The following is a 20,562-nucleotide window of genomic DNA, read 5'->3' on the forward strand; positions in this document are numbered from 1 at the left end:
CATCCTATCCCAGCGAAAGGGCACCAGGGAATTGCTCCACCCTGTGGCATTCTTCTCACGGAAACTCACCCCGGCGGAAAGGAACTACGATATCGGCGATCGTGAACTTCTGGCGATTAAGACAGCGTTAGAGGAATGGAGGTACCTGCTGGAAGGTGCCTCACACCCCATCTTAATATTTACGGATCATAAGAATCTGGAGTACCTGAGGACCGCCAAATGCTTTCGCCAACAACAGGCAAGATGGGCACTGTTCTTCTCAAGATTCAATTTCCACATTACATACAGGCCGGGATCTAAGAATACGAAGCCAGATGCGTTGTCACGCATGTACGAGGACGCCAAGGAGGTCCCAGCGCCCGACACTATCCTGTCTTCGGGAAACTTCTTGGCGCTCCAGACGGACCTTCGTTCCAAGATAATGGAGGCGTCCACGGCCATATCCATCCCAGCCGGGGTGCCCCTCCAGAACAAGGGGGGACTCCTGTGGAAGGAAGATCGGATTGTGGTGCCAGAGGGAATCCGAACTCTGGTCTTGGGCCATTGCCATGACCACCCGATGGCAGGGCACTTTGGGTCGGCCAAGACCTTAGAGCTCCTCCGACGCTCCTTCTGGTGGCCGGACATGGCAAAAGACTGCAAACACTACGTTAACTCCTGCATCACCTGCCAGAGGAACAAACCATCAAGGTGCAAGGCTTGGGGTCTTCTGCGGCCTTTACCAATTCCCGAACGGCCTTGGCAGAAAATTTCAATGGATTTCATAGTCGAGCTCCCACCTTCACGGGACCACACAGCAATTCTTGTGGCCGTGGACCGTTTATCTAAGATGGCCCACTTTATACCATTAAGGAAGACTCCGTCGGCAGCCGAAACTGCGCGAGTATTCATTCGAGAGATTGTAAGACTGCACGGGGTCCCTGAAGACATCGTCTCTGACCGAGGGGTTCAGTTTACCTCAAGATTTTGGAGGGCTCTGTGTAAAGCTCTGAACATCCAACTGTCCCTCTCTTCTGCATTTCACCCTCAGTCCAACGGACAGACCGAGAGAACCAACCAGACTCTGGAGCAGTACCTGCGCTGCTATACATCTTTTGCCCAGGATGACTGGATACCACTTCTACCCTTGGCGGAATTCGCGTACAACAACGCGTGCCATTCGGCAACGGGGCAGTCCCCGTTCTTCTCCAATTGTGGGTTTCACCCTACCTTCCTCCCGGACTTGGTCCCTGAATGCCCAATTCCGGCAACACAGGATACATTGACGTTCTTCTCCTCGAACAACAAGAAGCTACAGGAAGCCCTAATTCGGGCCCAAGATGACTACAAGAGGGCATTCAACAAGAGACGAAGGGGAGATCTGGTGTTGCGACCCGGTGAGAAGGTTTGGTTGTCTACTTCTAACTTAAAGATGCTTTGCCCCTCAAAGAAATTAGGCCCTAAATTTATAGGACCCTTTTGCGTTAAGCGAATGGTCAACGAGGTGGCCTACGAACTTGTCCTCCCTGACACACTCAAGATCCACCCAGTCTTCCATGTGTCCCTGCTGAAGCCAGTGGTCCCGGATACCTTCCCTGAACGAGAATCTAGGCCTCCGCAGGCCATATCGGTAGAAGGGGAAGAGGAATTTGAGGTGGAATCAATCTTGAAGTGCCGAAGGAGGGGGGGCCAGACCCAATTCCTAATCAAATGGAAGGGCTATGGCCCTGAGGACAATTCTTGGGAACCAGCCCATAATGTCCATGCACCTAGACTTGTCCGGAGGTTCTTTCGCGATCACCCGTGGTGGAGAGATCGGGTGGGCATCCGGAGGTTGCCCGTAGGGGGGGGGGGCAATGTCAGGGATCCCCTCGGTCCCCGCCGCGACGGTCCCGGCGCAGGCGCAGTGTGCCGCCCTGTGCTGGGACTCGAGCATTAGGTCCGGGCCGGCCGCGGCGTTCGAGTTCGCGCATGTGCAGTAGAAGCCGCGGCCGCCCGCTGGGCACCAATGGCAGCGCAGGGCGGGATATTTAAATGGCCCTGAGCTGTCATTCAGTGCCTTCTGGTCTTACCTGTATCCTGTATCTGCGAACCTGTGAATTGTAAGTTGCTGACCCGGATTGTGCTTGACCTTGCTGTATTTCTCCTGCCCTGACCCTTGCTTTGCCTGACCTCTCTCTTGAATGCCCCCTATTGGATCTGACCTGCTGTTGCTGACCTGGCGTGTGACCCGACTATTCTCTGCCCGCTGCCTTGTACCGTATCGTCCTCCCTGTTACCGACCCGGCTTGTCTGACCCCACACCTGCTCAGCCATCCATCCATCCATTCGTCCATCCCTCCCAGTGGGGTCTCCTGACCTCCTCATATCAGGCTCTTCCCCGCAGGAGCCCTCGGCGAATACCACTACCACTAACGGGTTTGCCCAGTAGTCACGACCTGGTCTCGGGGGGCTCCAAGTCCATCCCCACCATCAGGGGCCCTGGTGAACAAGCACCCTGGGACTTTGACTCCGTGCTCTGGAAACACCTATTTAGTGGAGTGCTAGTGGTACCGCCGGGTGGTCCCTTACAGGTAACCTGAAGTACCGTCCTCTGGATGAACGAGGTTGTCCGAGGTCAGAGTGTCAGAGGGAAGTGGAGACTATGGACCGCTTCTTGCTTCGGTGTCCTTTCAATGTAGAGGTGTAGAAAGAGGTGGGTGAGGCTCTGGGTGTTCCTTTCCTGAGCTGCATGTCTTATGCAGAGTAGTTGTATGGAGCATTCGAAAGTCGCTCGGGTTTTGATTTGGACACTCTTTTCCTAGTTAGCGTAGTGGTCCGTTATTACACATGGAATGCACGGTGTCAGGTCTCAATCCAGCAGAAAGTCCTCCCCGTCCAGGTGGTGGTGTGTGGCATTCTTGGTGAGGTTGGGAAGATTCAGGGTCTTGAGAGAAAGAGGGGGCTGCAAAAGGCCTGGATGGAGGCATGGAGGAACATCAGGGTCGGTTGCTGCCATCTGTTGATCTCGGGTGGTGGTCCCTGTCTCTGTTTCTCTTATATCACTCCTTTAGATTTTGGTAAGTATGGTTCTTTTTTATGAAAGACTGCATTCACTGAAGATCTAAGTTTCTTACCCTTTTCTTGGGTGTTTTGTAGGATGTAAGGTTTCCCTAAGCTATGCTTAGGAGTTCGGAGTGAGTAGGACTCTGGGCTGAGGGAGTTTGGGGTTGTGCTTAAGAATGGTGTGTATTAGAGTTTGGGCCATAAAGGCCCTCTCGTGTAAGTATTGTCGTTTGTATGTAAAATCATTGAAATGTTATAATCATGATGGTTTGGGCCATAAAGTCCGATTTTCTCTCTGCTTTCATATATTGATGATAGGCCATTGATGCAAGCCCTGTTCCTGTGTTAAAGTTTTGTTTTTTCTTGGCTGGTAAAGCTATCATGTTTTTCTTGCAGGTTATGAACTTTCTATTAGTACAAGCCATAAAGACTGAAATGGTTTTCTTGTTCATAAACCGTAATTTTTTTGGGGGGGAAGTTTCCCGCTTATAATCTGAGTCGATATGTTTGGTTTATTTATTGTGAGTTTTGTATTTTTGTATAAAATAATTTTGTTTACTGATTGCAAGTAACAACTTAATAAAAAATCTCCTTTCCTGATGGTGGGTGTGGTTGCACTGGAGTGTGCTCTGCTGAGCTCCAAGCGTAGGCCCAAAGCCAGGACCTAGAGTCCCAGCTATAATCTAGGAATCATCAGGATCCTGGGGGAGGCCCAGGAGGAGGCCCGGGTGGAGGTCCCGGGAAAAGTCTGTCTAAGACTTTGGATGGCATTAGCCATGGTGCGGCTCCGGTGGTGCCATCATTTGAAGACCTTGGTGGTGGCCCCAAGAAGGGAGAACCACTGTCGGTTTATCATAGTAAGATCGAGGCCAAGCTGCTGCGTATTGCAAAGGAGGAGGAGAAGCTGGCCAAAGTTGAGGATGGATCTCAGGAAGAAAAAGGTCGCTTGTGACAAGGCTTGGAGTAGCAAAAGACCTCTACACAAGCCGGAGGTCAGCAGCTTGGAGGAGAAGGTAAAGAACCAAGTGTTGCTTGTCGCAGCTTTGAAGGAAACAAGTGTCAACTTTAAAGAAAAATTTTCCAATGAAGCCAGGTTCATGGCAATGAGGAAAAATGCTGAGGCACCTGATGCTGAGGCATGCTTGTGCCGCTCAGGGGAATCCATGGATGTTGCTGAAGGAGATGTTGGCCAGCTTGCTGGAAAATCTTTACCGCAAGTGGAAGTGTCAGTGGCGTCAGCTTTGGAGGTGAGCGGATCTGGTTTACTTACACCTGGTGAAGCGGCTCAGGAATCAGAGGCTGAGTATTGAGATGATTGTGTGGGGACCCTACAGTTCATCCGTGAGTTGGAGTCCCCGTTGGGGGGAAGGAAATTCAAATTTGGTGAGGAATCTTCGGATGAAGAAGGGATGGATAGTACGCCTCGGAAGCCCAAGGAAAGGGTTAAAGAAAAAACTGTGTTCAGACTCCGGCTGGCTGCAGAGGGAGGCGTTTCCACACAGGTGTGTGATGAGCAGGGTGAGTCAGCTCCCTGTCTGCCTGCAGTGAAGGCCATGAGCGTGGATCTAAAGACTGCTAAGGATGGTATTGTATCTGCATCAATTGAATGTTTATCTAATGCTGGTGTTTCAGGTGCTAGTAGGGATACAGTCCCCGCACCGGTATCTGACCCCCCTGAGTCAGTAAGGGGGGATGCAGGTGTGTCAGCGGCTGTTGGTGTGTTGGCCATGCTGGTTCTCTGGGTGGTGGGTTGGATGTGCTGCCTGGGAGTGCTAAGGCTGCTAAGTGGGAGTTAGTGGTGGGGGGGAATGTAGCTCCCAGGGGTTCCCTGGTTACTGGGGTCTCATATGCTGGTGCGGTGTCAGGGGGTGCACAGCCTGTAGTTAGTTATGTGGCTGCTCTTGGTGTGGTAAAAGGGGGGCCCCCCTGCAGGTTCCTCCCTTGGGTGCCCGGCCAGTGATGGTGGGGGGCTCCTTTGTCAGGAGGAATCTAGTTCAGTTGAGGTGGACGGGGGGTGGTACTCCCCCCACCAGGGCCTCTGTGGCAGATAAAATTCTAGGAATGGGATTCAAAGTAGCAGATATTTTTGCCCTGATTAACCCGGTTAGGTCTGTTGAGTTTGATTTATCCTTTGTTAAACCAGAAAGTCTCGATTTATTTTGGGAGAGATATGATCATATCTACAAACGGTCCAAGGAGTGGGAGGGTCTGTCCCCTTCAGTGGCAGCCTCTTACTAAAAAGATAACTATTTTAGTTAGAAATGAATCCATTCCCCCTGCAGACTTGATGGTCTGGTTGAAGAGGTATGGTGAGGTGTTGGGTCCCTTGGGCAAAGTGCTTGATGAGAAGGGCATATGGACGGGTGGGTGGACTGCCCATGTTAAGCTTAGAGTGTACGAGAATGTAGTACAGCACATTCCATCCTCTGCTTTCATCGGTAGAGACCGTATTGAAAGGAATTTGTGCTTCTAATGACCACTGGTAGGTTTCAGTTTCCCCGTTGCGCTCAAGAGACCGTTCTCTGGATGAAAGAAATCCACACACACCAGCTTCCAAAGAACGATCTGAATTTTTATTTCATTATACTCCCTTTATATTGTATCACAGAATGAAATTTTACTGGATACTTGTCAAGGCTGTGTATGTGAACAATTTAGATTTTCCCATGGAGCAAAAGTGGTTAACTTTTAACTGTATCATAGTAGAAACAAATGCTGTTAGTACAAAGAAATAATTGGATACTATCCCTGCCTCTTCCAAGGCTAAGCTAAGATAAGAAACAAAAGAATGTGTGAACACAGTTCTGTAATACATAACTGACACAGCATATTTTCATTAACTCATTCTGGGTATAATATAAAAGCAATTAATCAAAATGGAATACATGAAACAACATGGAGTGAGGGGAAACAAAATGACAGACCAAAAAGACATACATTTCCCTTCAATCCCCTCTTAAATCATTATTTACATATATGATTTTTATTCCCCCTTATACAACATAGTTCATTTTCTGCTTCTTTCTGTATTTGGCTAGATAACTGTAGTACTCCTTAGGTTTTGGGTTCAGTGGGGCAGTTTGTTCTTGGATCTCTTCTGCATACATAGTCATATCTATACCTTTGTTCATAAGCCTCTTTATACAGCAACACACTATCAGGGCTATGAGTATCAGGGTGACTACAATAATCACTCCTATCTGTGCTAATACTTGTTTCCATCCTTTGAGCCACCCAAAATACTGATCCCATGGGTCAGTGATCCCTGAATTCCTTTTCAACTCTTTTGACAGATCAGACAGTTTTTTTTATAGCCATAGTGACCTTGCCATTTGGTCCAGTGTTGTCTGGGATGTAGGTACAGCAAGTACCTGTTCCTTTTATCATTGCACACACATCACCCTTTTCTGCAAGCATCATATCTAAGGCCATACAATTTTGGAAGGTCATGGCGGAGTCAGCCTCCAACTGCTCCGCTATCCCCTTCAATGCGTCCCTGGTGTAGTTGACAAACCTCTGCTGACTGTAATATATATAATTTTTCCAATCAACATTCTTGTTGATGGTGATGGTTGGAATGATTGACTCAAAACCTGCTTTGACCTGGTCCCTAGCTTTAAACTCATCCGGGACCCCTCTTGGAACCCCTATGGCGTCTATATAAACATGTTGGTCAAAAATACCCATCGGGGCCTCCCTCTTGTGCCTCTGGGTGCCTCCTGCTATATCTCCAGGGATCTCAGAGGGAATTTCACTAAAGGGGCATAATAGCTTTGGCCAAAGCACATTCACCAGACCACTCCTTCTCCAATCTAGACCTGATTTTACCATCACTACAAATCCAGTAGATATCACCTAAAGATTGTGATTCTGTAAAAGCCTAGATGAAATATTGCTGTATGTGTGACAAAAACCTTTTGTAAAATTTCCCAAACTTTTCTTTCTTGCCACTCCTCTATAGCAGGTATAATTCCATGGGTAAATTTGCAAGCCTTTGCCTGGTTTGGGGGTTTGGGTGATTATGGGATACTTAGCTTTCCAGGTTTCACAGGAAGCATTTTAAAAAAACTTAGAAAACATTCTTCAACATCTTCAGGAAGGTTTAGTGGCACTGTTCCCACATGGGGTCTGGCTGCCCCACAGACATAACAATTAGACTTGTGCTGCAGTGCACTGTACCTCATCCATTCTAACCAAAGATTTACATCTAAAAATCCTGTCTCCGCTGCCACGGTATCTTCAAAAGAAGGATCAGGGATGGCAATCATATCCCTAAAAGTACTGATGTGTGGCTTCAGGGGATTTTAATCATTGTTATTATACTTGTCTTGTATTTTAAATTTCCCCCTTGTGCTCGATATACCCCCTCCTCAGTATAACCCAAATACATACATTCCCGAATCACTAGGGCTGGAATTTTCTATGGTAAGCATATATTTAGCATTGGTCTTGGTAAGAGTCATTCTATTTATGAGGGATTTTCCGTTCTTGTCCTTCTTATTTATGGCCGTGCCAGGTTTGTATCCCCAGTCAGTTCCTATGTTCTATTCCACTGTTCCCCAATAATCACAGTTACTCAGATATAACCTATTCCCTCCCTCTTGTGCGCCCTTTTCCTGCTATTCTCTTTATTTCCTCTTTCTGTGAGGTCTCCATAGGTGAAGGAAAAGGTAGCAACATGGGTGTTGGAAGAGTTGAATCACAATGAAGTAATTTTCCCCTTTCTGGTAGTAGCAACCTGTGGTTTCTGTGCTGGTATATTGTTTTTTTTTTTGGTCTTAGTGTGTCTTTGGCCACCTTAACTCTTTTCACCCAGCTGGCATGGATCCAGGCTTGCTGACCTTCTACTAGGACAGCGGTCCTAGTCACTGCGATCACTCTGGTCCAAATGGGTATCCGGATCTTCTGTTCTGGGCTAGTTGTTTAACCACCATGTGATCCCCGACCTGAAATGGGTGCATTGGTACCTGTGAAGAAAAAGGAGAGGTGCGAGCAACGTTTCTTTCAACTATATCCAAAGTTTCAATCAATTTATGGACATACTCTTCCCTGATCTGATTCAAATCTCCTGCCTCCAGGGTTAAAGGTGATCTAGCACACGGGGTAGTGTCTTGGAAATTCGCTTTCAACGAATTTTTCCTTACCGTGAGTACCCGCAGTTGGATGCGCAGTAATCCCCCATAAAGCTGTGCGAATTTCGCTGCAGCCATATTACGCCCTCCACTTACCGCGACTGCAGCTTAGCTCTACGATTCCTGCGCTTCCAACTGGTGTGCAAAGGTTTTTAGCTCTTTTGAGATGTGGGGAAAAATGGAGCTCCCGTGACCCAGGAATAATCAGATGACACTCCCAGGTTGGAGTTGGAATTCACTCTGTCTGGCTCTAACCCCAGACTCTTGTTTTATTCTTTTACAAAAAAAACACACACGCCCCCCCTGCACGGGGGTCAGGTCAATCCCCTCCCACAGAACAATGTATAAGGAATGTCCATACACGAGAATGTACATCCTGCTTGGAGTGTAACGTTTCCTCTTATCTATACTGAAAACCAGTTAAACCAGTCCTCCCCCTCCCCCTGGTCCCATCATTTACATGCTATCAGCTCCTAGCAGTATGTTCATTGTCTGTACAGGCATCCCCTAGATTAAACAGTGTCAGTCTGTATCTGAATGGGCCCAATACGATCTTTATTAAAACACATCCATCCAGACACAGTTCAGGTCGGTAGCGGCTTGTAGAGATATACATGAGCCTACACGCGGAGTTCGCACTGCCCGGCGCCTGGCCATACGAAGTTCATGTGGTACTATGCTGCTGATATGTGGATACAGGCCCGCAGCCTACCGCCGGCGGCATTCGCATCAAATGCCGTGGTGGTATACACGCAGGTCTATAAGCGCAGATCTGCCATCTCATCCATTACCGAGCTGAGTACTGTAATATAGACATTGTAAATGCGCATGGCCTAATTGCAGCCTTCAGAGCTTTAATTAAGCCACACGACAGACATATGAATAATACTAATATATGACACATTTAAAGTTCAACCTGTAATAGAAAATTTCCATGACAGTAGGGAATGGTCTTCCTATTAGAGTTTCAAAAGGTGAATATCCTGTGGTTTTGCTAGGTGTCATTCTAATCTCTGCAAGGATAACAGGGAGCATCTTTGTCCAATTTGCAAAAGTGTTCTCAGTTGCTTTCCTTAGTTTGTTCTTTATGGTCCTGTTCATCCTTTCTACTATTTCTGAACTTTGTGGATAATAAAAAATATGAAATTTCCATTCTATCCTAAGGGCTTTTACCAGGGCCTGACATACTTTAAATACAAAAGCTGGGCCATTGTTTGAACTGATCTATAGAGGGCACCCCCATCTAGGATTAATTTCCTGTGTGAAAATACGGACAACTGTCTGGGCATCTTCCTTTGTAGTCTTGAAACCTTCTACCCACTTAGGAAACACATCTAAAATTACCAAAAAATATTCTTGCTTCTTTCCTATCTTTGGTATGTGTGTAAAATCAACTTGAAAGTGTGTAAAAAGAGTGGTAGGGTATTGTAGATGTTCATGCTTTGACTTATTTGAGATGTCTGGATTATTACGGATACAAACAATGCATCTGGATACAAAAGCCTTCACTAATTTGGGGAGACCTGTGATATAAAAATCTTGTAATAAAACTTCACAGGTGTTTTTTCCAGCCCCTGTGTCCTACTCCGTGGTATTGTTCTATGAATAGGGGAGCACTGCCTGCAGGGATGCATGGCTTCCCCTCTTTGAGAAAGAAACCTTTCTCATCTTTTACTAAATCCTCCCCCTTTAATCCTAACAGAGCATTAAAAATGGGAGCAGGGCCTGAGGTGGCTGACGCATATTTGATGATAAAATTAGGATTGGACAAAAGAATGACCTCATAGCCGCTCGGCCTCTGGGAGGACATATGCTGAGTGTGTATATTTTTTAGCAAAATAGCTACATTATGTGTAGTGTGTAATGTCGTAGGGTGTTCTAAGATGAATGACATGGACATCTCCACAGCCTTAGCGCAAGATGCTAACGGTTTGAGACACGCAGGTATGCCTTGGACCTGAACTGGCACCATTTTTGAGAAAAAAACTACAGGGCGAAGTCTGCCTCCGTGTTCCTGGGCGAGTACACCGGCCATGGTCTTACAATTGTCCCTTGCATACACATGAAACATTTTTACATAGTCAGGAAGGCCAAGGCCAGGGGCGGTTACCATTGCATTTTTCAAATACACATATGCATCAACCATGTCATCTGACCATTTAACAATTTCTGACATTTCCTGGGTTGTGGCTTGTCTCAACAAGTTGTTATAATAGGAACAGTCAGGTATTCACTGGCGACAGTAACCAATGGCTCCAAGAAAGGAGAGCATGTCTTTCTTGGTTTGTGGGTGGGCAAGATTCAGGAGAGCCACAGCTCTCTTTGGACTGACTTTCCATTCCCCCTTTGTAAGCACAAAACCCAGATATTCAACACTTGTTTTACACCATTGTAGTCCCCTCTTTGACACTTTGGGGTTTATTTACTAAAGCTGGAGAGTCCACAATCAGACTCCCTTCTGCATAGAAACCAATCAGCTTCCAGGTTTCATTGCCAAAGCTTCATTGAACAAGCTGAGGTTAGAAGCTGATTGGTTTCTATGCAGAAGGGAGTCTGATTTTGGACTCTCCAGCTTTAGTAAATAAACCCCTTTGTGTCCACTTTCAAAAAGACATTTCAACAAACACTTCCCATCCCTCAGGCCAGCCCCCTTAGTGGGACTGCAGAGGCAGATGTCATCCGCGTACTGCAGCAGGACTGATCCATGGTCCAGTGTCCACCCCCTCAGAGGGGCCTGGAGGACAATTGAATAGACTACAGGAAAATCTACAAAAACCCTGTAACATTTTACACCAGGTCATCTGGCGGTTAAACCAAAAATGGGCTGTGTCTCTGCGTCAACAGGGACGCTAAAAATGCATTTGCTAAGTCAATTACTGAAAAACATTCAGCATCAGACGGTATGGCTGGAAAAAGAGATGACACTTCAGGCACCACTGGGTGGTATCAACTAGTGAGTCAATAATCAGTCTAATTTCTTCCTGTGTAAAATTCCTGTTTTTACATGCCTTCTTTAAATATGCTAATATTTTTCCCGGTGTAGTAGTGGGCTTGGGGCAGTGTTTATTGATACGGTCAATATCCTCTACTTCCAAACATTTAATGATTATTAGCGTGTCACCTACAGTGAGAAATGGATATTACTTGGTCTGTGTCACCACCTTGTGTCTGGTTCTGCCGGTCCGGAGCTAGGGCCTTTTATCATATCCATATGAAAAGTGTCATTATCTCCTGTTCTCGGGAACAGACTTGAACTTCCCATTGCTTCAGTTCACCCTGCTAGATTGTCTATCCACGGATTTATTAGGTAATAATCAGTCCCACAAATCCGAGCTATGAAGTCTTTACATAAGTTCCCCTGTTCCGGACAAGGTGTATTTTTACTCTTTTGTTCTATTTTATCTATTTAAAAAAAAAATGTATAGGATTAAAAAAAAAGGAAAATGAAAGTGATCCACAGTGCTTGAATGTCAACTGAGTTTCCCTCAGATGCGTCTTCCTAAAACATAAATCTAGTCACTTGTATACCTTCTCGGGTCGAGTGATCTGTGACAAATTATCACTCTTATCACAAAGAATATAGAAAGACAGAGAGAGAGAGAGTACACAACTTTTTCTACTCTATATCCTGAAAAGGACACTCTATATAATAATATCCTTTGTCTCTAACCTGTCTTTTAACTTCTTCCACTGTAAGTCCCTCTTGAAATTCTACTGGACAATGTAACTTTACCCTATCTGTATTTTAGAAGTGCCTTGATAAAAAAAAGTCTTCTGCCTAATTTATACTTATATCCTTTTTCTACCTTACTCACAAGGTAACCTCCAGGAATACGATGACTAAAAATAGTCCGCATACACATTCAGGACAAGTCATTTGCAAAACATTTAATTCGTAACTACCGGTCTATACACTTACCACCTGGACATCGGTGTGTCATGGAAATTTTGTATTGTTGGTTGAACTTTAAATGTGTCATATATGAGTGTTATTCATATGTCTCTCGTGTGGCTTAATTAAAGCTCTGAAGGCTGCAATTGGGCCATGCGCATGTACAATGTATGTATTACAGTACTCAGCTCGGTAATGGATGAGATGGCGGATCTGCGCTTATAGACCGGCGTGTATACCACCACGGCATTCGATGTGAATGCCGCTGGCAGTAGACCGCGGGCCTGTATCCACATATCAGCAGCATAGTACCACATGGACTTCATAACGCAAGGCGCCAAGCGGTACGAACTCCGTGTGTAGGCTTATGCATATCTTACAACCCATTACCGACCTGAACTGTATCTTGGATGGATGTGTTTTAATAAAGATCGTATCGGGCCCATCCAGGTACAGACTGATGTTCCTAGGGGATGCTTGTACAGAGAATGAACATACTGCTAGGAGCTGGGAAATATGCTCTCCATAGAGGACTCATGGGGGGAAGGGGAGGAAGTCTGCTGACCTCAGAAGGCTCATGGGGGGAAGGGGAGGAAGTCTGCTGACCTCAGAAGGCTCATGGGGGAGGACCAGTGATAGATAATAGGAAAGGCTATGCTCCAATCGGAATGTACATCCTGTGTATAGGCACTCCCCATTGCATTGTTCTGTGGGAGGGGTTTGACCTTATTCATGTGGGGGGGCGTGTGTGTATTTGTAATAAAACCAAAGGGGAGAATGAAAACTGCCCTTATGTGAATTCCAACAGCAGCCTTAGAGTGTCGTGTGATTATTCTAGGGTAACGGAGCTCCAATCACCCACATTTCAACAGAGCTAACCCATTTGGATGGGCAGGAATCGTGTAGTTTAGCTGCAGTCGTGGTAAGCGAGATTCGCACAGCTTTATGGGGGATTTCTGCGCATCCAACTGCGAGTACTCACGGTAAGGAGAAATTCGTTAAAGCGAATTTCCAAGACAGTTTGGCGAGCCTGGTGGATACTAACGCGTATTCTGGGATAGCTAACCGAGCACGAGGGGGGAATGAGCCATCATGAACTAGCAAAAAGTATGCCGGCACATTTCAGGTCTCTCTGCCATTAAGTGGATCGCTTTTTGCGTGTTCGTGTGGCTGATTTCGCTCTCTGTTAGCTAACAAGAATTACCGCTTAGCAAGGACCTTTGTCCTAAAATCTTGATCTGTGGGTGAAAGACGAGGGTTTGTCTCTGCTGAGAGCAGCAGAGGGGTGGGTTTGGTTGGCTGGATTTGGTCAAGTTTAAAAATCTTCCAACCAAAAATTAAACGGGTATATGTTTTAGTGGGTAAAAGTTGTTGCAGTGTTAGGTAAGTATTTGTGGGTTGTAGGTACTGTGGTGATTGCTCTACCCCCCTCCACGTGAGGTAATTATTACAGTGCTGAAAGGTTTAGGTTAATCGTTAATTGTTGTAAGATCTTTGTGTGTATATAGTCTGTGCTGTGTTTTGTCGGTACTACTGCTCCCAGCAAGCATGCAGCAGGGGGTCCTTTCTGTTACATGTGCATGTTCGTGTGATATGTTGGTGTTTTATGTCCGTTCTGTGATTGTACCAAATTGTGTTGTATGTGTGCTGTATATTGTTGTGTAATTGTCCAGTGTATGTTCTGTCCAAAAGTCTGTTTTATGTAAGAGGTTAGAGGCAAGTTTGAGGCTAGTGTTCCCATGTGCTCCCCTGTTGGTGGCCATTTTGTTGACTACCACATGTGGTTTCTCTGGTGGCCATTTTGTTGACTACCACATGTGCAGTAATCTCTATGCAATGTGCATGAAGTTTCTTATATGCATTTGACCCATTTTGTGTTTTTAATCCAAATTTTTACAGTTTAAGTTGTTTGCTTTTAGCTTTAAATTTGCGTATTGCCGGCCAATTTAAAGTGTGTTAAGCGAGTTTTTCCCTCACGTGTTCCACATTTAGTGAGCGCGGTGAAGTCTGGGTTTTTGCACATAGATTTCTTGTATAGTGATTATGTTTTTCTTGTGTTTTTCCTGTTAAAAGTAGTTCCTTATTGTAAAGCGGGTTTGTTTTAAGCTGCTGCGTCACGTGTTTCGCGTCCAGCAGACTTTTTGTGTAAACGGTTTTAGGATGTTGCAGTGAAGATCACAGGTGTAGTACAGATCGTTTAGCGGTGCTGGTATGAGTGATTTTTGCGTCAGCAACAAGGTTACTTTTGGCGCAGTTTTTCGGTTTAACTCCTTTTAATTGTTTTACTGCGAAATATCCCGTGTTTTTCATAAGGATCCACTTTGTCCTTTTTAACAGTTTTTCAGGTTGAAAAGGGTTTTTTCTGTGTGTATTAGGAAAGTTTTTTTTTCTTTACACAAATTTCCTAAAGGTCAGTTAGCAGGTTTCCGGCCAACCAGTGACCCCTAAGTAACATCCAAGAACCCCTCTTTTTGTTTTGACTTGTGTTAGCTACTGTGTGCAGGGAGAGAAAAGCCACTTTCATCATTGTGCGGTGTGGCCTGCCAAACACAGTGGGTGATGAGAACCACATAAATTACGCTGTGCGAGTGGGCGGTCCAGGGAAGTGTAACGCTTAGCCTGGTTACCACTAACACTTCGGGTGGTCAGGATCACATAAATTGCGCTGTGGGAGTGGGAGGTGTGCTCTCAGTCTGACCGCCACTTGATGCGCTTCGGGTGATAGATAAGTATCACATAAATTACGCTGTGCTGGGAAAGTGGTGGAATCAGGCCTCTCGGTAGGATCCCACCGAGTGCTCCAGGGGGTAAACAGGTACCCGGACGCGGGATATATACCAGTGACTAGTCACGATGGGCAGTAGTCAGTCCATGAAGAGAGAGGGGGAACCAGCCCTCTTCAGGGTAAGGACAGCTGCACAACTGATGAAGGTGAGTTTGGGGGGGAAGTCTACAGAACCCCTCAAAAGGTGGAATAAATGGTCGAAGGGTACCAGATGGGAAATTCCCCAGGAAGGTACATTTGACGCATGGAGGTGGGAAAAATTCATCTCTGAATTTAAACCACGGATGCAGGCGTCAGAACTAGAGATCGCACAGCTATGGCTTCACAGGTCAATCCAATTAGGGAAGCAGGGCATACATAAACTGGTGTCTGTCCGGAAGAACCAGGTGATGTATACCTGGCCTCCAGAGGGAATAAAACAGGAGGATCCAGTGTCAGAGGTGGAGGAAGCTCTTTCAGGGCTGACTCTACTAAGGCAGGCAGGATCAGGGTCTGCTGGGGTTCCCGAACAACCAACAGTGGCTGAGATAAGTATAACTGCACCTGTCTCTTCTGTTAGTGACGTCACTCTTGACGTACTTTCCGTGTCTTCTGTATCTATGCCTCAGCCTCTACCTCTCCCTTCTCCCTGCTTCACCCCAGCTCCTTCTGTTTCCAACTATGAAGCCTTCTCAACAACCGATTTGCAGACTATTTGTGAATCAAGGGGAATAGACACCCGGTTAAGAAACAGGGCGGATTGCATCAAAGCGCTACGAACCACTGATCAGACCCCTGCTCCCCAGCTATACCCTGATCTGAGGGACCTCAAACCTGAAGGTGCAGTAAGCGAGGTGGTTAATCTAAGCCCACCGATGAAGCTGGGCCAGCCCTTGCACTCTTCCCGGACCGAGGCCTATCCAGTCAGGGTGCAGCAATTTGAAGGTCCTCCCAATGCACAGGGGGAGTGGACTTTAGGGGAACGGGTAGTTTGGCATGTCCCCTTCACCCCGGCAGAGATCCGCACTATTCTGGCTGAGCTCCCGGAGTATCGAGTCAATCCGAGAGGATTTGCTCGAATGTTTGGACAAAAACCAGTTCAGCTATGGTAGGAGCGGGTCAGATTGTGCACAGATCCTGCGGGCGAAGGTGGGCATGGAAGTGGCCAGTGCAGTGATTGCAGGGTGCTCTATAGCCACTCATGAGGAGATGACTTCAGGGGGCAAAGAGTTCTGTACACAGCTAAAGGCAAAGCTTCCAGAAATGTATGGTGCTACCCCTACTACGGACATGATGAAGCTCACCCAGGGTCCTAATGAGGAAAGCACCTGATTCTGGCGCCGTCTCAAGCAGACGGCACTGGATGCGGATCTGGAAGTTGGACCTGATACTCCAACTGAAGGGGTAAAGGTGACCGCGACGCACATTCTGTTGCGGGCCAAATTTTTGGAAGGCATCAATATTAAAATTCGGGAAAGGCTGGTTCTGGCCCGACCCGAATATAATGAGATGTCTATCCCTGCTATCCTTTCCACTCTTGCGGCAATAGAGAGGGAAATGGATAGAAGAAAACAGGACAAGACCAAAGTTCTTATGTCCCAGACCCCACACGGAAAACCAAGGGATCTGGGTCACAGGAAGGATAGGCCCCCACCCAGGTGCTTCCAGTGCCACCAAACAGGGCACATGAGGAGGAGCTGTCCCCAATTACCTAAAGGTCGGTGGCAGTTCATTCCTGATGAGTCCTCCACCCCAGTGACCACCATGGTAAGTAACTCCTATGAATTCTCATAGGAAGTTGGCAAATCGGTGTCGGCCCAGATCCATCTTTTTCTAGAGGAATTAAAATATCCCCTCCCTTGCCTCCCCGACACCAGTGCAACAAGAACGGTCTTGCGAAAACAGGACATCCAAGGCAAGGTACCCCTCTCAGGGGAAAGCCCTCCTAACCCCTACTAACCTCACTATCAAACGATGCACTATTCTTAACCCAGCTTCTCTTCTTCCTGTGTCGGAAGATGAGAAGGGGGGGAGGACAGCAATGACAGTGCTGAATTTTGCAACCCGACTAACAATACTAACACCTCTTCTGCTAACATGTCTTCTTTGTCCACTACTAACCTCTCTTCCAAAGGACACGACTGCATTTCTTTGGTGGAACTGGAGTCAGCGGCGGCGACACCCCATATCACCCCGAGAGTAGCGGTAAGGTTGAACGTCTTAACGGAATCCTTAAAAACAGGATCTCCAACATCATGGCCGATACCCAAAAACCTTGGCCTGAGTGTCCCCCCATTGCCCCCTATTCCATCCGAAATGCCACTCGGCAACCACATGGGCTGTCACCCTACGAGGTGTTGTTTGGGGGACCTCCCAAAACAGGGTTGTACTTTCCTCAACAGTTGTCGTCTTTGCATTCACAGCTTACAGGTTACGTGCAATCTCTGCAACGGGAGCTGCAGAAGATACACCATCGGGTTCGCGAATCGCTCCCCGATCCAAATGCAATAACAGGTGTTCTTTCTATTGAGCCAGGTGATTGGATCGTCCGGACCATACCAAGTCCAGCTGACGACACCTACCTCACTCAAGCTCGAGGGACGAGACAACTGGGTGCACGCAAGCCACTGCAAGAAGCTTTTCAGCTACACCAGAGAATGAGGGGTGTCATTTTCCTTTTTCTTTTTGTTTGTATGTCTTACATGTGTGTGAACGGAGGGAAAGACGGCAGATACCCCAACCTTTTATTTAAAATGCATCTGCGTTTAGCCAGAACCGCCAACAAAACCAACTGTTGGGTATGCTCTAAGCCCCCACCCAGTCATCACATGTCCGCAATGGCCGCTGTTCATGCCCTATATGACATCCGCGTCGGCATGAAAAAGCAAGGGACCCCTGGTCAGCCCCCACGTAGACATCTGTCGGTAGAACTTAATGACACATTTTTAACAGGTAACATCAGTTTTAGCTCTAGCTCCTGTAGGGCCCTCACCAGTCCATTACGGGTAACTGGGCAGCTAGGCAGCCCTCAGGTGTGCTTTAACATCAGCTTTGGCACAGGTAACAAGTTTGTTGGGACTACCACCTGTGAGGGAGGTATAACTGTCAATCTGACTAACCAGACTTCCCTTCTGAGTAACCACACTGACCGACCAGACCACGTGTGTTGGAAGGAAGGATGTGATGTGCAGACTGAGGGAGCAATCCCCCAGTCTGTGCAACTGTTGCTCAGTGCCAGAGGCCGAATGAGGAACTCCTCCTGCTCTGCTCTGACAGGTCCATACTATTTTCTGTGTGGTTCGGCAGCCTATAGAACATTTCCCCAGAACGCGAAAGGTTCGTGTGCCCTCATAAAGCTAGTCCCCACATCCTATGTAGTGATGGATCATGAAGAGTTGATGGTCCACAAGAAGGTAAGGATGGCAGTGAGAGTTCGCAGGGAGCTGTTCTCTGAGGGCGACCAAGCATGGGCTTGGTTCCCCTCATGGACAGGTTGGGGAATAGAACTTATGAAGCCCCTGAACAATTTTTCTGTCATCGTGGATAGTGTGTTTAACGAGACCGTAGAGGCTGTCAGAGAAATTGCCCAAGAACAACGGCAGATGGGAATTTTAGTGCTTCAGGAGAAGATGGCCCTTGATTATCTTTTAGCCGCCAAAGGGGGGTTCTGTGAGTTCATCGGAGAGGATTGTTGTACTTGGATAGAAGACACCGATGACAAGGTCCAGGCCCATATGGACAAAGTTAGTGAACTACAGGGAAAAGCTAGAGCTATAGCTAGTGAGGGTTGGAATCCGTTCAAGGGTTTGGGAGGATTAGGAGATTTCCTGTTCTCCATCGGATCTTGGTTGAAGGAAGTGGGAGTGTATATCCTGATGCTTCTCTTTTTCCTCTGCCTCTTATATGCCGCGGTGAGATGTTCCTGTTGCCTCATCGACCGCGTAAGCCAAGCTCGGGCAGACGACCACATCTCCATGCCCGCTCCTGGGATCCCACTCCAACCACTGATCGGAGGAAGACCTCACCAACCAACCACCTTCTCTACAGATTACGTCCTGGCTTCCCTCTAATTTATCTCCCTGAAGACCACATTCTCCAAGACCTCCAAGCAAGCTTCAAGCCTCATCATGGTTTGTGTCTGCGATTTGGAAAACTGTCTGGGTCGAGACCAGCCTTGTGTGGCCCCGTCTGCAGGGGCAATTTGAGAATCTGTTGCTGGATCTCCCCAGACCACCATGGGATCACAAGCCTTATTCATACCACAAGTCTGTTTGTGGTTTTTGCAAGAGCCTTCCTGTAGTGAAAGTTCCAACGCTCTTGAGGATCATTGCTTCAATCAAGCCTGTTTGTGTCGAGTCTGCGTCGGGTCTTGTTGTTTCAGGTACCCCGTGGAGCTTTATTCTCAGGGACAACTACAGGAACTCTTTGAGGTTTTGAGACTACACCCATCAAGCTGAAGAAGATCAAGAAGGGACACAAGGAGAATATGATAAAACAGGAGGGAATGTCATGGAAATTTTGTTTTGTTGGTTGAACTTTAAATGTGTCATATATGAGTGTTATTCATATGTCTCTCGTGTGGCTTAATTAAAACTCTGAAGGCTGCAATTGGGCCATGCGCATGTACAATGTATGTATTACAGTACTCAGCTCGGTAATGGATGAGATGGCGGATCTGCGCTTATAGACCGGCGTGTATACCACCACAGCATTCAATGCGAATGCCGCTGGCAGTAGACCGCGGGCCTGTATCCACATATCAGCGGCATAGTACCACATGGACTTCATAACGCAAGGCGCCAAGCGGTACGAACGCCGTGTGTAGGCTTATGCATATCTTACAACCCATTACCGACCTGAACTGTATCTTGGATGGATGTGTTTTAATAAAGATTGTATCGGGCCCATCCAGGTACAGACTGATGTTCCTAGGGGATGCTTGTACAGAGAATGAACATACTGCTAGGAGCTGGGAAATATGCTCTCCATAGAGGGCTCATAGGGGAAAGGGGAGGAAGTCTGCTGACCTTAGAAGGCTCATGGGGGGAAGGGGAGGAAGTCTGCTGACCTCAGAAGGCTCATGGGGGAGGACCAGTGATAGATAATAGGAAAGGCTATGCTCCAATCGGAATGTACATCCTGTGTATAGGCACTCCCCATTGCATTGTTCTGTGGGAGGGGTTTGACCTTATTCATGTGGGGGGGGCGTGTGTGTATTTGTAATAAAACCAAAGGGGAGAATGAAAACTGCCCTTATGTGAATTCCAACAGCAGCCTTAGAGTGTCGTGTGATTATTCTAGGGTAACGGAGCTCCAATCACCCACATTTCAACAGAGCTAACCCATTTGGATGGGCAGGAATCGTGTAGTTTAGCTGCAGTCGTGGTAAGCGAGATTCGCACAGCTTTATGGGGGATTTCTGCTCATCCAACTGCGAGTACTCACGGTAAGGAGAAATTCGTTAAAGCGACTTTCCAAGACAGTTGTCACACAAATTATCTTACTTTACGCAAAGGAAAGATAAGCAACAGAATTTTGGCAGCCCAAACCCACCAGTGTCAATATTTTCTTTTTTCCTAGACATCCAATGTCCCTGGACATCCAATGTCCTTATAATACTTTCCAAAAGTATATATCTGCCGGCAATATCAATATTTCCTGGACATCTAATGTCCTTTAAGTACTTTCCAAAAGAACATGCATATATGTATTTTCTGGACATCCAATGTCCTTTAAGTACTTTCCCAAAG

The 20,562-nt window shown here is 46.8% G+C and overlaps 1 protein-coding gene across 1 annotated transcript; it reads left to right on the forward strand.

The window, feature by feature from the left end:
• The first annotated feature begins 4,558 nt into the window (after positions 1-4,558).
• On the forward strand, positions 4,559-20,085 carry LOC149444771 (uncharacterized). The gene is made up of 2 exons (XM_089654547.1): positions 4,559-4,608; positions 17,348-20,085. The coding sequence occupies exons 1-2, from the start codon at positions 4,578-4,580 to the stop codon at positions 18,880-18,882; spliced, it is 1,566 nt and encodes a 521-aa protein (XP_089510673.1). The 5' UTR covers positions 4,559-4,577; the 3' UTR covers positions 18,883-20,085.
• Positions 20,086-20,562: the final 477 nt, after the last annotated feature.

This window comes from Staurois parvus, unplaced genomic scaffold, assembly GCF_062004578.1.
Source record: "Staurois parvus isolate SC_StPar_1 unplaced genomic scaffold, SC_StPar_1.0 ptg000775l, whole genome shotgun sequence".
Classification (NCBI taxonomy): Eukaryota; Metazoa; Chordata; class Amphibia; order Anura; family Ranidae; genus Staurois; species Staurois parvus.